Here is a 17,142-nt window from a genome sequence, read left to right as displayed (position 1 = left end):
GGGCAAAGCACAAAAGCAAGGTGGAGAGGCGTAGCATCCAGAATGAGGGTAGTGCCAGCCCTCCTGCACATGGTCTCATCGGACCATGCCCAGTGTATGATGCTCATTTTGTGCTGCCTCCTGAGGTGGGCCACTGGAGCCTCAAGACTGTGCCAGAGAAGGGCCATTTGAACTAATTTGTGATGTTAATTTAAGCCTGAGGAAGAATAGACTCATGCAGGCTTCATTTGCTTTTTTGAGCTGAGGAAGAATGAACATGGGTAGCATTCCCATTTGATCTGGCACCAGTGAAGAGAGTGGAATGAAGACCAGTTAGGGACTGTTGCAGTGGCAGATGGGGTGACAAGGACAGAACAAGATGGTGGCTATGGGAATGGAAAGGGCTGGCTGTGAACGAGAGTCAAAAGAAATGTCACTAGGCGTTGGTGAGTATTGTAACAGTTTGCTAAAAGCTATCATAGATGGCATTGGACGGTCAGTGAAGGCCCCTGCTCCTTCGGATGAGTACTTTACTCCATTTTTACAAGTACCATTAGGCTCCAGGGTTGGGAAGTCAGTATGTTGAATGGCACATTTTACAGAGGTTAGAGAATACTTGCCAAGAGGATGCATTTACTCCCATTTCTCAGATTTAATTAATAAATTCAGCAGATATTCCGAGTGCCCAGAACATAGGAGGTGCTAGGCCTCCATGGATACAGATATTACTAGGAAGAGATGATCCCTCCTGCTTCTCCGATTGAGTATCCCATGGAAAGTGTTTCTGTCCTGTCAGCTCCTGCCCTGTAAGGAGAGTCAGGACACTGAGAGCATGTCAGTTTGTTGTGGCCCCGGCTTGATGGGAGACAGCTGGCAGTTATTTCAAAGGGTCATTCACTCAGAAAATATTTCTCTTGGGCCTGTGCATTCCCAACATGAAATCTCCAATTCATTTGTTCTAATACTCTAATGGCTGACATTTATAACTCTTTATTTGTTTCTGACTCTTTGTGACCCCGTTTGGGATTTCCTTGGCAGAGATACTGGAGTGGTTTGCCATTTCCTTCTCCAGCTCATTTTACAGACTGAGGCAAAAAGAGTGAAGTGACTTGCCCAGGGTCACACAGCTAGAAAGAGTCTGAAGCTGGGATTTTAGGTCCTCCTGACTGACTCCCCAGACTGCTCTGTGATGGTGTGATGAGGCTAAGAGACTGTTTCCTTTCCCTTTTGGTCCCTCTCTAACAGATGCATGTGACCTGGATGCTCTCTGTCCTCACTCTCGGGCTCCAGCTTCTAAATTTGGCCGTGCGGCCACATTGAGGCGGTGGCTGAGTTGAGGGAAGCATGTGGCCCGTGATCATTCGATGCCACGTGCTTTTATCGACCCCAGTTGTCCCCGGAGGGTTTCATTCCTTAGAGCATTTCCACGGGTCTGCACCTCGGCCTCTGCAGCTTCTGGGACTGCCACCTTTGGGAGCCGGGCTGTGTGGAGGAGGCTGACATTTTACATAAAGTCGGTGGAATTGGGGGTGTTTGGGGGAACCTCTCACCTCTGCAGGCTGGGGAAACTCTGGCCTCTCTAGTGCTGTCCCCAGACTCCAGCCGGCAGCCAGTGACTGACGGCATCTCTCTCCTCTCGGCTCTTTGGGCAGAACGATACCGCGTCCAGAGCGAGCAGTTTGAGGACCTCTGGCTCATCACCAAGGAGCTCACTCTGCGCCTCCAGGAGCACTTTGAAAAGCAGGGAATCAAGGACTTCACCTGCTCTTTCTCGGGGTGTGTCCCTCTACAAGAGTACTTCGACCTGATCGACCAGCACTTTGAGGTAAGTCGTGAGTCTGACGATAACGTCTTCTGTTGTGCGTGAATGCCCATCCGCCTCCCTGCGTCTTCAGCAGGCCCTGCCTTGAGCTGCCTTTCCAGAAGGAGTGGAGTGTTTGTGCTGATCCTTCCATGGCGTCCTCTCTGATCTCCCTATGACTAGTGACCCAGTTTATGAGAAGACTAGAGCAAATGGGAACTAGAGGGGCAGCTGGGGAGCACCAGAGTGCATAGAGCCCGAGCCTAGAGTCAGGACTCCTCTTCCTGAATTCAAATCCAGCCTCAGACACTTACTAGCTGTGTGACCCTGGGCAAGCCACTTAACCTTGTTCGCCTTGATTTCTTTATCTATTAAATGAAAGAAAGAAATGCCAAACCCCTCTAGTAAACTCCAGTAAAACCCAGTAAACTCCAGGTGGAATCATGGAGAGTCAGACATGACTGAAAATTAACTCAGCAGGATTGGGCATGGAAGCAAGTAAGTCAATTGGTCTATAGGGAGATTTCTTCAAGTCCTGCCTGGCCTTTTTAGCATAGGGCTCTAAGCTAATAACTTTTTTTCTTGGAGGGGGGAAGGCAAAGAAATTGGGGTTGTGACTTGCCCAAGATCACATGGCTAGTGTCACAAGTGTCTGAGGCCAGATTTGAACTCAGGTCCTCCTGACTCCAGGGCAGGTGCTCTATTTACTTAGCTGCCCCTCTAAGCTAATAACTTGAAATCTGTCTAAAATAAGTGGACTCCAGGTTAAGGACCCCTGGACAAGAGGAAATGTGCCTGATATTTTTGGATAAACAGACCAGAAGTTATGTGTGGTAATTAATTCCTCAAAGTAGTCACCATGGTGGGCTGTACCAAACAGGCTTCCAGTGTTTAAAATTCTTCTTTTGGCTTTGCCCTCAGAGCATCAAATACTTTCAAAAGGCAGTTGTCATGTCCTGAGGAATATGGATTTCGTTTTGGGGACGGCCTCAAATTCCTTTGGAACCAGAGGTCCACCTCTGGTATCCTATAAAAACCCACTGCTCTGCATTAAAGTCCTCCATAGCTAGCCCCCTTCTCTCTTTCCAGTCTTCCCACATCTCCCTCCCCAACGCATACTCTTGAATCAGTGACCCTAGCTCCTGACTGGTCCCGGACAAGACCTTCCCCTTCCCAGCCCCCAACATTCTCTCTGCCTCTCTCCTGTGCCCGGAATATTCTCCCTCCTCATCTCTGCCTCCCAGCCAAAATCCCATCTTCCACAGGAGCCTTTCCCCAGCCTTTCCTCTGCGCACTCTGTTCATTATCTCCTGTTGTATATATAGATAAAGACATATCTGTATCCATTTGTCTTTTTGTATGTGTGTGTTTGTTGTTTCCTCCCCTGGACTGTAAGCTCCTCTAGGGCTGGGACTGTCTTCCTCTTTTTGTGTCCCCACTGAACAGATCAACGCTTGGTATGTAGTAGACACTTTATGATTGACATCTGGTGAGCAGTGGAGAAATCAGACAGGTTTAATGCTGTTTTGAGGAAAGCAAGATAGAATTAAAAAAGGGAAGAGATGAATTTTCCTCCTGGGTTGTAAGTGGTTTCAAGGGCAGTTCCCAAATGGGATTTGTTGAATGTTAGTGTTGCACAGGATGTCTTGGCTGCCTAGGTGGCTACTTTGTGGTATGCTTTTTTGTAGATGTGTGTGTGTGTGCGTGTAAAATCAGTCATGTTACTTTATGCACACATTTTATATATTCAAAAAATAATCAGTTTTGTTAACCTAAGTTTTTATGCCTTATAAATATATTCTGAATTTAAGGGCAATATTTATGGTGCATGAATTAGAATCAGTTTCAAATCTCAACAAATATATTAATATTAAACCATTTGAGATAAAAATGGCCTTGGATTGGGCCATCCTCTCCTCTATCTTCAGTAGAAACCCTTTGAGGGCAGGGGCTGTCTCCTTTTGTCTTTTTGTACTTGTTGCCTTGGATAGGGCTTGACTTGTTACCAGTGCTTACTCTTTGGATGATCGGCTAAGTGTGCACATCTTTGGTTGGGATTTGGCCAAAAGGTGGCACTAAGTTAATCTCCCCAGAATCCAGTAGCTAGTGACCATTCAAGTGAAGTTTCAGTCCAGTTTCTCTTATTTAGTCCTCAGGCATTCAGAATTAGTATAAGAATTTATGTTCAGAATAAATACATAATTCTGTATAGCATCAGATCCTCAGAGAATAAAGAACTTGAAATAATGTTTTCTTTGACTTTTCAAGGTCTTATGAGGAAGGAAAATTCTGCAAAGATAAGTATATTTTTATGCCAAAGGCTTTTCAGTTTAGGGGTATCTGAATTTTTTCATGTTAAAGCAGTCTGATATGTATGATACATAATCTATAAATAATGACCTATTGTAAATTACATTTTTTCATTCATTTTCCTCTTGTGAGGATGAACCAGTGATTTCTTTGGTATAAGGTGGAAATTCCCTCTACCCATGCAGATTTGTGATTTAGTCTAGCCTGTGTCTGGGAAACTGAGAGTCCTGGAGACTTGTTCATGGTCAGACAGCAGCCGGGTATCCACTGTGACTTGGCATGTTCTGTTTCATGGTATTGTAGTCGGATGACTATATTTCTTCAAACGGTTCTGTTATTCAGACTTTTTATTAACAATAAAAACTTCTCATTAATTGCCTCCCTCCCAGTGGGTGAGCCCTACAAATGGCTCTGGAGGAGGGCATTTCTGCCCCTAGGATCTACCCTTACGGAGCTCTCAGATTAGCAAGTCAGGCTGCCTACTGTTTCCAGCATCCTCCTCGGGAAAGGCTCACAGCCTTCATTTGGCCAAGGGGACTTCATCCACAATGCACCCATCTTGTTTGCCTGAATGTACTTCCTCTTATGTTCTGTGTATATGTGGAAAGAAAATATTCGTGCACAGTTAAGCTAGATTAAAGCACACCGTTGTCCCTTTCTCCCTCTTAATGACAGCCCCCATCTCTCCAGTACACACAGACACACACATGTGTACATACATACACACATGCACAAACACAGACACACACACACCCTACAAGACCCATTTCTTTATTTGCTGTTGGGCAACCTCACATTCTGCTAATACCATTTAGTCAGCTCTGGGAGTTATTGAAATGGAAAGATTTCTGTCTTTACTGCTTTTTATGAGAAGTGAGCGCCTCTTTCTGTCGTTCAGCTTTCCCGCCTCTTGGCTGCGTTTTGCAGTTGTTGCATTTCCATAAAGTTGCTGGGTTGATGAATTATGGAGGTGCATCATCTCGGTTCATAAATGATTTCCTTAGAGTTGTTTTGCTGCCCTCTAAGCTCCTCCAGACTGAAAGCCTTTTGGGAACCTGGAGAATGGCAGCCTCAGGGAATGGTACAGAGCTGTCTTCTCTGACTTTGTACTAAGAGAGATGGAAATGTTTCTGTCCAATAACACACTGTTGTGCATTCCCATGCCTTGCTCCCCGTTCTGCCACTGGGGGCCAGACAGAACAAGTCCAGCCCTTCTTCTGCCTGGTACCCCCCAGCAGGTGCTTGAACATGGCCATCGTGTACCCCACTGTGTGGTTTTGTTTCTTTTCTGGGCTAAACATTTGCTGCTGTCATTGTTCAGTAGTTCCAGTCATGTCTGGCTCTTCCTGACCCTATTTGGGGTTTTCTTGGCAAAGACACCAGAGTGGTTTGCTATTTTATTCTCCAGCTCCTTTTACAGATAAGGAAACTGAGGCAAACAGGTGAAGAGATTTTCCCCCAGTCACACAGCCGCTCACTATCTGAGACTGGATTTGAACTCAGGAAGATGAGTTTTTCTGACTGAAAATCTGACCCTCTACCCACTGTGCCACCTCGCTCTGGGTCCAGGGGCTTGCTCATCTCAATTGCCAGTCAGCGATATGTATTTGAGATGCCTGTCTGTGCAGCTGTATGTCATACTCTGGTCAGTAGGCCTTCTCCATTCACTTGTCCTTGCTCTATGGGCCGCTTACTTGGCAGACTTTCAATGCCTGTTGTTGGCAAATGCCTTTTCTCTCTGGGCTTTGGGCAGGGCACACTCCCAACACTGTCAGATGCTTCAGCAGTGGAGTACGTGAACCTGCTTTGTGTCTCACTTGATGTTGGTGATCAGTGGGTGGTGGGATGAGATTATCTCCGAGGTGGTGTCTGTCATGCAGTGGCAGAGAAGAACCCTTAAGGCCAGAATCTACTTTGTGGAGAGAGATGCTTGGTATGACTTGTCCACCTTATACCTCAGTCAGTTGTGGTCTGCTGTAGAAAATCCTCTGCAGGAATCTTCTCATAGCGTCATCACAGACACCATCAGGACACTGCTCACAGGCCATTCTCACCAAGATTATCTTACCAAGATGAGAAGAGTGAGCATGGGAATCATTGTTTGACATGTCGAGCCCATCACACCCTGGCTGTAGTTGTTCTGGCCTTCTTATGTACAGTGTTACCCAGGTACATAGTAAGCATGTAATATTGAGGGTCATTGCCTTTCCCTTGTGTAGAACATGGGACACTGAGATAATGGTGTCCAGATGCCTCAGTTTCACTGTTGTCCCTGATGAAACTGGATTTTGACAGAAACATTGGTGGATCTTGTTAATTCCAAGCATGATGCTGCCCTTTTCCAAGTTTCACCTATAAAATGCTTTCTGAAGCAGGTTCTCTTTCTTCAAGTATTTTGCTTTTTCATTAGTGATTTTTCCCATGTGTGTGTGTGTGTGTGTGTGTGTGTGTGTGTGTGTGTGTGTGTTATGAACCGTGGGTTTGTTGATGTATGAAGAGGTTTGAAATTGGTATAGTAGCTAATACTGATCCCTTGGAGTTGTTGAAGACAAAGGATGTAATGATGAAAGTGGTGTTGTAGGAAGACTGTTGTAGCAGATCAATTAATCAGCAGGTGTGTAAGATGGACAAGAGAGCAGGAAAAGGGCTGGGAGGTTGGTATGGTACTGGGTACTTTATCTGCAGTGTAGCGAGGTAGCTGAGCAGAGAAAGGTGACTTAGAAGGTGAGACAAGGGAGTTTTGAGGTAAGAATTGATTGTGTTTGGTAATTAATTAGATATAAAGTGTAAAAACATCAAAGATGATTTCACAGTTCCTGAACTGGGACACAAATAGAGTCCTTACTCAGAATGTGGACAAGTTCGTAGATAAAGGCATTTTGCAGGGAAGATCATGCATTTATTTTGAATATGTTAAATTCAAGATGGCATGAGGCAGTGTGGTGTAGTGGGAATGCTGGATTTGGAGTCAAAGGGCCTGGGTTGGAATGCTGAATGCTTCATACTGTCTGAGGGATCCTTTGGGCCCTACTTTTATCATTTGTGAAATGAAGATATTGGACTAGATAGTGGTCCTTAAGATCCTTCCTAGTTTCAAACCATTGATCTTGTAATATTTTCTTTCCTAATGGATCTGTCTTTTATTGTTGGTCACTTGATTCAATCATGTCCAACTCTTCATAACCCCATTTGGGATTTTCTTGGCAAATATCCTAGAGTGATTTGCCATTTTTCTCTCCAGCTCATTTTACAGATGAGGAAACTGAGGTAAACAGGATTAAGGGATTTACCCAGGGTCTAGTACTGTGTAAATCACATTGGTAGAAGGAGTTTCCATCCTGAAAATTCCCTACACACACGAAATCCCAGGAACAAAAAAGATCATTCATTTCTAACTGTCCATAACCTCTTTGGAGGATGAAACAAGTAGTTGGGTTCTGGGTCAAAATGAACAATTTTCTACCTTTTTTTTTTGTGGAATTAATCTTTTTTTCAAATTTTTAGTTTGAAAGTTTAACTTAAACTTTACAAGTCACAGCTCCTTAGGTAGTCAGCTAAGCGTGCCTGATTTTCTTACTTCCTCTTCACTCTCATGGATCCTTCCCTAGTCATTTGTCTTTTCTTCTCACTTAAGCTAGGTTGACTTTATTTGTACGAAAGCTTTGTATTTTTATATAACAGCATTATCTTTTATAATACTCTCTATGATGCTGGTAGTTACAAATTCATTCACTTTCTAGCTGTGATAAATAGAGTCCTTTACTCTCTCCTAGTTTATTATGATATGACTTTATATATGACAAATCATTTTCATTTTGCTGATAGGATAATTTGTAGAGAGAAGGTATGTGTATTTCCCCTATGTTGTCACACAGGTGTTAGTTAAAGCATGAAATAGATTTTTCAATTTTCAATTGCATTCATAAATGTCTGTAGACATGCTGTTGTATACATTCAGGATATTAATTCTTAAAAACATGAGCATTTTCAGCAATTGTCTACACACATTATGTATACATATATATTTATGGTACGCTTCAAATTGGGGGGGGGATTCATGCTATTGTATTTGCTTTGTGAAATAATAGCAACCTCACTTTGGAAATCTTTTAATTTCGATATATTGCCTTGATTACTTTAATTTTCAATAGTATCTTATTGCTACTAAGAGAAATGGTTTAAAAGAAGAAAAATGGATCTCAGAGTCAATCAGAAGTGTTTATGCAGCACCTGCTCTGTGTTGGACATGAACTCCATTAGTGGGCTGCTAGGCTACCTCCATTTTTGATCCTAAACATGTCTGGTATCCCAAAGGGTCTTTATTGGTCAGCTAATTGAAATTTTTAATTATAGCTCCGATTGAAGGGAGAGAAAGTTGAAGAGCTGTTATCTGAAAGAGCCATCCAATTCCGAGCCATCGAACGACGTCTGCTGACCAGATTCAAAGATAAGACACCCGCCCCTCTCCAGCATCTGGACACCTTGTTGGATGGCACGTACAAGCAGGTCAGTACAGTGGCCATTGTCTTTTCCCAGGATGCTGGAAGTGTTGGCATTCAGCATGGGAGTTTGCTGAGCCTAGTCCTCTAGGGTCAGGAACATCTTTCCCTGGCTGGAATTCAGAAACATTTTTGTGTCTTCCCATCATCGCGACCACCATCTTGCTCTTAGAATCATCCGTATGAAATCCAAACCCTGGATTTTATCTTTGCCCAGTGTTTAACTTTATGGAGACATAGGTGCTGCACCTTCCTTGGTTCATTCCTGTCTTTCTCCCGCTTTTTGAGGTCTCCAGGTGAGGGTCATAGAGCTCTATCTTGGTCACCATTTTCATGAATGATGTGATTGAAGTAAGTGATGGCCTGGTTATCAGGTTTGCTGGTGACATGCAGTTGGGAGGGGAGGGGGCCTCAAGAATGGGGTAAGAGATCAGAAAGCCCAGACTGTGCTTCTTGTGATGCTTCTCATTCGGGGAACTAATTGGTGCTTTTATTATGTACGTCTGCCTGCATGTCCCAGGCAAACAACACGTCACCATCTCTATTAAAGGTAAGTATTTTGTCATAGCCATAAAATGTAATTTTTGTTTGCTTACCCAGAATGTACGTTTAAACCATATGATACCAGACAGACTGAAGGACTGCAGCAAAATTTCTAATTACCAAAAAGTGGCAGTCTGTCTCTTTTTACATTTATCACGATAACAATTTTTAGGCCTTATTGATTCCAGGCTTTTTCTTGGCTAGTATAACAGTTGCAATCATGTTGTCTAAGTAAGTTCCTAAAAGGTGCAATGTCACCAGTGCACCTGGTCTGGTAATTGAGAGTCGGTCAAGCAAGTTCTCTAATCTCAGAACCCTGTGACCCAGTGAGGAATATGAGTCTCTGACGGTGGAAGGAAAGGAGAAATCAGAACTCTTCTCTTCCTTGCCTCTCCCTTCTGGAGCCGGCTCTGTGAAGAAGCCTCATAAGCCCCTGCATAGAGGAGCTCAGGATGGCCAGGGGCTGTGTGCATATTGGTGTTTTAGGTCCTGGCTGGTCACTCCTGTCCTCAGTTTAGCGGTAACTGGGGCTCCTTAAAGGCTTTCACGGCCCCCACGTCAGGCATAGGTAATGGTCTTTTCTGAAGGAACTGCTGGATCTTGTCCTTACTCCTACATGTCTTCTGATTCATCCACAGTATAAGTTATATTTTTAGTGGAATTTGATGAGAAATTGACTCCAGGATATCTAGATTATTCACATCAGTGAGATCACAGGTTCCATGAAGAATGAGTTTCTCTTTGACTTTTCATTTTCAGTTTTTTATTCGGTCAGGTTTCCTTTCATATCATTAACACATTATAAGTTCATTATTTGTGTCTTATAATTTTTTTTCAGTTAACAAGCATTTATTTTCTCTCTCTCCTACCTTGAAAAATGACAAATATTGGGATGGGCTGTGGGGAAATGGGGCCATTAACAAACCATTTAGCAGTGCTGTGAATTGGTGTGGCCATTCTGGAAAGTGATTTGGAACTGTGCCCAGTAGGTTTCTAAGCTGAGCACATACTTTGATTCAACACTGTCACCCCTAGGTCTCTGCCCCAAAGAAATCAAAGAAGGAGGAAAAGGTACTAAACCGTACTTTACTTGTGTGTGAAAACAAATATTTCTAGTAGCATTTTTTGTTGTAGCAGAAACTAAGGGGGAGGCCTGTCATTTGGGAAATGGCTGAATGAAGGTCGTGAATTTTATGTTTGTCTTTAATATGTAGTAGTTTCAAAATCACAAATGAAAAAAGGCAGAAACCTCATCTTTTTAGTCATATACTTGGGATATTAAAGCAATATACAAAATTAATTTAGGAAAAAAACCCATGAATTTTGCAAACTGTTTGAAGTGTGAATTCCTAATATGTTTCAGGTTCTTTATGAGAATATCTGTTAAATTATAGAGCCAGTCCAGCCTGCTGGAGTTTATTTTTTCCCTCGCCTAACAGAATTGTACAGCCTGGGAAAGAGAGGAGTGTGGGGGGGAACATGAGATGTCTCAGTGACCAGGCCAGTTCTGCTTGGCCCGTGGTGGCAGAAGGAGGAGACGTAGTGGGCAGAGGTCATAGATGTGTTCCCACTGAGTGAACAGAACATTTCCTGAGATGGAGAGTTGTCTCCAAGCACAGAGGGTTTCCCCAGGTTGTGGTAGTCTCTCTTTCCCTGGAGGGCTTCAAGAAAGGCTAGGTGACCATTTATAAGGATGAGGTAGAGACAAGGTTTTCATAGCCCTATGACATTCTAGACCAGGAGTTTCTTAGACTTTTTCCACTCATAACCCCTTTAGCACTTATTAAACTGAGGGTCACGACCCCATATGGGGGTCACAAAGGAGGGCCCTTCCAATCCCCAAATGCCCGCATTTTTTATTTTTTGGTAACATAATAATGTGTAAGAATAGAAAATTATGAAACTCTTCCCCTGCCCCCCCCCCCCTTTTAAAGGAAACAATGACTTTTGGAGTCAAGAGACTTTTAAAATTTTTATCATGTAGCTATATTTGGGGAAAGGTGATTGAACTTGTGGAATATTCATTTCTCTGTAATATTAGCCATATTATATAACACGACATTGAGAAGCGATGTGGTGCCTTGGATAGAGAGCAGGCCTCTGAATCAGGACATCCTGCTTCTGGAAAATACAGTCTGGGGGACCTGGGACCAGTCACCTGGCAGAGGGTCAGCTCCACTGCCACTGGTCATTCTCAAAGCCCTGAAAGTAGAAGGTTCTTATTTCTGCTTGCACAGAACATTTCTCATCACAAGCCCCCAACATTGATGAAATCTGAGATCTGTTTAAAAAATAAAAACAAAACCTCCCCTGGCCAAAAAAAAAATCTCCTTCTTGTTTCTAAGGTGCTGGGTCTGACTTGCTGCTTAGACCCTGGTTGCCATTTATCTCATCCCTCTGGATAGTCTTGAGGGGCAATGGGGACTCTCCTTGCTCCCCTGGGCACTGCCACCAGTTGTTACCTCCTTGTAACCATCCTTGAGCAAACCCTCCTCCTTTGACAGGGCTCTCCATTCCAAGGTATCAGCGGGTTTTCTGGAATCTTGAAAGAGTACCAGAATCAAAGTATACATCATTGATTATATTCATTGTCCTAATTTGTGCTGATGGTGCTAAATTTAATTCAGTCAGTTAAACAAATAGGGGCTGAGTGTTCGTTACGTAGCACTAGATCCCATCCTAGATGCTGTGGAGGATACGTAGATGCTTAAGAACCAGCCCCTTCACTCTTGGCTCCCACTAGTGAGGGAGTAGACCAGGACCCGTCACAGCACCATGAGGCAGAACAGACTGAGTGACGTAGCAAAGGTACTACTGAAGAAAAAATGCCAGTGCCCTTATTATGCTGTGCAGTCTGGGCTCACATCTGGCAGAAACAACTTCATTTCTCGCTTGGAGAGATGCCCACACTGCCGTGGTGCCCCGTGCCCTGTGAGTGACTCTGCCCCAAGAAAGTCTGAGGTAACAGCCATAGGAATCTTGAACAAGGAAGAGATGCTAAACCATGCTTTGGATCGGTATTCCATCCCATTCCTCCTGGAAGAGTCAGGCTCCGTCTCAGAGATCTGGACCGTGGAGGACGTGGAGAAGGTGCTTCCCTTGCTGGGAAGAAGGTGTTTCCCTAGGGTGATCACCACTCCACCACTGGCATTTGTTCCATCACTTTCCTACAGGCAAAAGTAGGAAGGGCTTTAGGTTGGAGAAGTCGTGGCCCTTCCTATTTCTAGACCAAATAACAGGAGGGCTTTTGTTGGTTTGTACAGTACGAGATATTCACAGAGGAGAAGGAGAGAATGAATGACAAGCATTTACTACATGCTGGGCACTGGGTTAAGCTTTAGAGGTAGAAATTCAAGCAAGCAGGACAGTCCCTGCCCTCCAAGAGCTTACGTTCGTAATAGGGAAAGACAAGAAATGGAGGTGGGGGGGGAGTGATGGCCAAAGAGGAGTGTTCTGGACCAAGAAGCCAGGGCAGTGGGGCTTAGTCATAGGGTAGCTGATGAACATGCTATTTCTTGGTATGGTAGTGTTGTCTAAATTACTATGCTTAGAGTTGGAAACGGTGTGTGTGTGCATGTGTGCGTGTTGTATGTGAGTGTGTGCATTGTGTATGAGTATGTACATATGTGAACGTGTATGTGTGTGCATGTGTATTGTATGAGTGTGCATGCATGCGTTGTGTATGAGTGTGTACATGTGTGAATGTGTATGTGTGTTGTATGTGAGTGTGCATGTATTGTGTATGAGTGTGTACATGTGTGAGTGTGTGCATGTGTGCGTTGTGTATGAGTGTGTACATGTGTGAATGTGTATGTGTGTGAATGTGTACGTGTGTGTGTGTGCGTGCGCACCTGTGCATGCCAATAAGCGAGGGAGACATGAGAGAGGCGTCAGCATGGAGAAGGCTGGGAATTGATGTGGTGGGTCAAGTTCCAGACAAGATAGGCAGATGCTCACCCTTCAGAGCTCAGTGTCTCAGAGGTGGGAGTGTGAGGATTGGAGGTGGAGACTGGGGCACAGTGGGGATGGGGGGATGAAGGAAAGCATCGTGAAGAAAGTTGTGTTGGAGCTGAGCCTTGAAGGATGGGTAAAATCCCAGCCGATTGGAGATGGAGAGGAAGCACACTCCAGGCCATGAATCAGGCAGACATAGAGAGAGGGGAAAGTTCACAGGGCATGTGCGCACACACACACACACGCACACACATCTATTGAGGATGGTGATTGGTTCAGCTTGGTGTGAATATAGGAAATGAGAGGTGGGGGCAAGGCTGGAGTTATATTGTAGAGGAATTTGAGAAGTCTGGCTTGAACGTGGTAGTGGTTAACTTCGACCAGGAACCACTGAAAGGTTTTGAGCAAGGGAGATGACACCAGCTAAGATCATTGAACCCTCAACCTCTGCCGCCCCACAGTCCACTTCTGTTTCCAGAAGATTGACCATGTGGCACTGAGGAGGAGGATGGCTTGGAGGAGAGGGAGACTGATCCTATGTTACAAGAACAGGACGTGTAGTAGGGGAAGAAGAGAAGGTGTGGCTTCTGCAGGAGAGGGAGAACCATAGCACTTGTTAAATTGATTCCTTATTGGAGGCAAGAAAGGTAGAGGAATCCCAGAATGTCCTCATGATGTGCTTTCCTGCCGTTAGATTCACGGTGGATGGAGGCATTGGATCTAATGTGTGTCCGATGATGACGAGGCAGATGGCGCCGTCTTTTCCCTGCTGTGCCATTCCTGATCTCCCCCCAACTGCAAGGGTTCTTCCCAAATTGCCTTCTGTCGGACTGATTTGTGTAGATTTGCATTTATTACTTTTATTTATGCATATTTATGTACTGGTCGCGTTTATGTACTGGTCGCCTGCCCCATTAAAATGTAGGGATTGTTCCATCCTTGTCTCCTTGCCCCCAGGGCCTGGTTCAGTGAATATTGATTGATTGGGTGAGATGAAGGTCGGCACAGCTATTCCACTTGGTGTCTCTTTGTTGTTCACCTCCATGTTTAATCTATAAAAAAGTGATTCTGTAGCAAGAGCCAGCTTGGAACTTTGGGGACCTCAGTTCTGGTCTGGCTTCTGCCACTAGCCTTCCCTGTGACTGGGCATGTTAGCCCTCAGGACCTCAGTTTCCTCATCTGTAAAAGGAGGAGGCTGAGTCAGATGTGACAGGTGGTCACTTGCCTCCCACCGTCTCCTAATCTGCTTCAGGCTTAGGGACCAGGCTGGTTAGTACTCTGCGTAAAGTAAGAGAGAACAGAACCTGGGGAGGGCCCGAGGGTGTGGCCTGTGAGTTAACCCTGTGACTTCTCCTGGTGGCATTTGTCATACTTACTTTGGAGCTGCTTGTTTTATAACTTTTGGTTCCTGGTTGTGTTCTAAATATATGATGTAACGAGGCAGCTGAGTCCTGGGTAGGTGAGTTGTGCATTTCCTCATGGGATTTAGACCTGGAAGGCACCTGGTTCTCTTCATTCTTTCTCCTCTTCCCTGAACGGTTGGCTAAGCCCACATTTTTAGTAGCTGTCAATGTCACCGAAGAGCCATACTGGATTCAAGTGGTTTCTGGGCTCTTTTTTTTTTTTTTTTGTCCTACCCATTATAACAAATCTTTTCCATTGGTTAAATTTCTCTAGAAAATGGTGATAATCAGAAGCATTGTTCTTACTTTCATTAGTTTACTTTTTTTAAAAAAAGATGCCAGCTTGTTTAAGTAGCTGGAGCTGTTATAGTGAATGGCATCCAGTGTCTTCTTGTCATTTTTATCTTTATAATCTCACGCTGATTCTGACCTTTACCCTCCCCAGCCAGCGCTATGACTGCAGGCAGATGGCTGATCCTGAGATAAATCCCAGCCACTTAACCGGCCATTTTCATTTTGTGCTTCTGTTCTTGCCAAGCTCAGTGTCTTCTGAGTCACGTCTTGAAGAAAGTATTCTGGATAGCCATACACAGGACATCTAGACCCGCTGGAAAGCTTGGGCCTCTTTAGTCTCCTCACAAATTCTGAAACATGAGAGCTTAGTGTAGAGACAGAGTTCGAGCAAGGTTTGAAAAGGATTTGCCCAAGGTCACATAGAGCCAGGATTTGAACCCTGGTCCTCTGACCCCTGGCCTGCTGGACTGACCTTCATATGGAAGCCATGTGTAGGATTAGTGTATTCACTGATGCAGTTTGGAGGAATTACCTGGGGTTCTTAGAGAACTTCTTTTCTTGGTCTTTTGTGGCAGATTAGTGTTAATGGATTGCACACAAGCAAATTTTACTGATGCGCTAGTCTGTTCACTTTGAATGTGTCTGATTATTGTGTATTATTAACCCAGCAAAGTCAGACGGCCTTGTGAAATTCAGCTCAATTCAGCAGATATTTATTTGTGCCTGGTGTGGTTGTGGAGATTAATAGGAAAAAGATGAGATTCTCTGCTTCAAGGACTTCTGGTCCACTGAGGGAGAGAGGATATGCACAGGTAAACATTAATGTTGGAAAAAAGGGATACTGACAGTTGCTGGATCCAGGAAGTCTTCATGGAGTCTGTGGCACCAAAGCTGAAGCCCTGCTGCTAACGACGTCATTGGTTTCTTCTTCCACATGGCTACAACTTCTCCTCTTCTGGTTTCATTTAGCACAAGGATGTCATTAAGATGGGGTTGAATTCCTTTAGTGGGGTATAGACTTTCTGGTGTTTGGCCAAAGACATAAAACTAAGGGTACCAGCAATTAAGTTAATATGTGTAGACAGTCTGTATTTCTTTTGTATGTTTTCAAAATTTATTACTTATTTTAACATTTGTTTCTTTTCATATTTTGAGTTCCAAGTTCCCTCCTTCCCACCCAATAAGAAAGCAAGCAGATTGACACAAATTTAATTATACATGTGAAATTATACAAAACATATTTCCATATTAATCATATTGCAGGGGCGGCCAGGTGGCACAGTGAGTAAGAGCACTGGCCCCAGAGTCAGGACGACCTGGGATCGAATCCAGGCTCTGATACTTAGCACCACACCCAGATATAACTGGCCGTGTAACCTTGAGCAAGTTACTTAACCCCAATTGCTTATAAAAAAAAGTCATATTGCAAAAAAAGTAAAAATAAAGCAAGAAAATTATACTTTAATTTGCACTCAGAGTTTTGGAGGTGGATAGCAGTTTTTCATCACAAGTCATGTGGAATTGTCTTCGATTATTGTATTGATCAGAATAGCCGAATCTTTCCCAGCTGATCCTCATTACAACCTTGCTGTTAATGTACACAGTGATCTCCTGGTTCTACTTACTTCGTTTTCCATCAGTTCATGTTGGTCTTGCCATGTTTTTCCCCGAAACCACCTACCGTGTCATTTACCACAGCACGAGAGTACTCCATCACAATCATAGACTATAACTTGTTCAGCCATTGCCCGATTGGTCTCCTCAATTTCCAATTGCTTACCATCACAAAGGGCTGCTATAAATACTATCATACACAACAGTTCTTTCCCTTTTTCTTTGGGATACAGACCTAGCAGCTGTATTGTTGGACCAAAGGTCTGCATAGTTTGATTGCCCTTTGGGCATTGGTTCAGAACGGTTCTCCAGATGGTTGCACCCCTTTGTACCTCCACTAATGCTATGTTAGTGTACGTATTTCTCCTCATCCCCTCCAGAATTTATAATTTCTGATTGGTGTGAGATGGTACCTCAGAGCCGTTTTAGTTTGTATTTCTTTAAACAGTAGTGATTTAGAACATTTTTATATGGTTATAAATAGCTTTGATTTCTTCTGCTGAAAACTGCCTTTTCATATTCTTTGACCATTTATCAATTGGGAATGGCTCTTATTTTTGTAAATTTGACTCAGTTCCCTATATACTTGAGAAATGAGGCCTTTTTCAGAGAAACTTGCTGTAAACTTTTTTGATACTACTTCATTGTCTGTGGCACCTTTTCAGCAAAAGGTAGTTTCCCTGATGATTTCTTTTACTTAGGTCTTCTTTGGCTTTGCCTGTGATCATGATTGCTACCCTTGCCT

General features: G+C 43.8%; 1 protein-coding gene across 3 annotated transcripts in view; it reads left to right on the top strand.

Annotated features, from left to right (window-relative positions):
- The window catches only part of BBS9 (Bardet-Biedl syndrome 9), a 339,648-nt gene that overhangs the window by 151,863 nt on the left and 170,643 nt on the right, over positions 1 to 17,142 (top strand). For all 3 annotated transcript variants that reach the window (XM_069084284.1, XM_069084282.1, XM_069084283.1), the window contains 2 exons: positions 1,632 to 1,804; positions 8,444 to 8,596. In XM_069084284.1, coding sequence (XP_068940385.1) covers positions 1,632 to 1,804; positions 8,444 to 8,596 — 326 coding nt within the window. The remainder of the gene's footprint in view (positions 1 to 1,631; positions 1,805 to 8,443; positions 8,597 to 17,142) is intronic.

Source organism: Petaurus breviceps, unplaced genomic scaffold (genome assembly GCF_028583685.1).
Source record: "Petaurus breviceps papuanus isolate PSGF00001 unplaced genomic scaffold, PetGlider_PUasm1.0 174, whole genome shotgun sequence".
NCBI lineage: Eukaryota > Metazoa > Chordata > Mammalia > Diprotodontia > Petauridae > Petaurus > Petaurus breviceps.
This window is presented reverse-complemented; position numbering and strand designations above follow the sequence as displayed.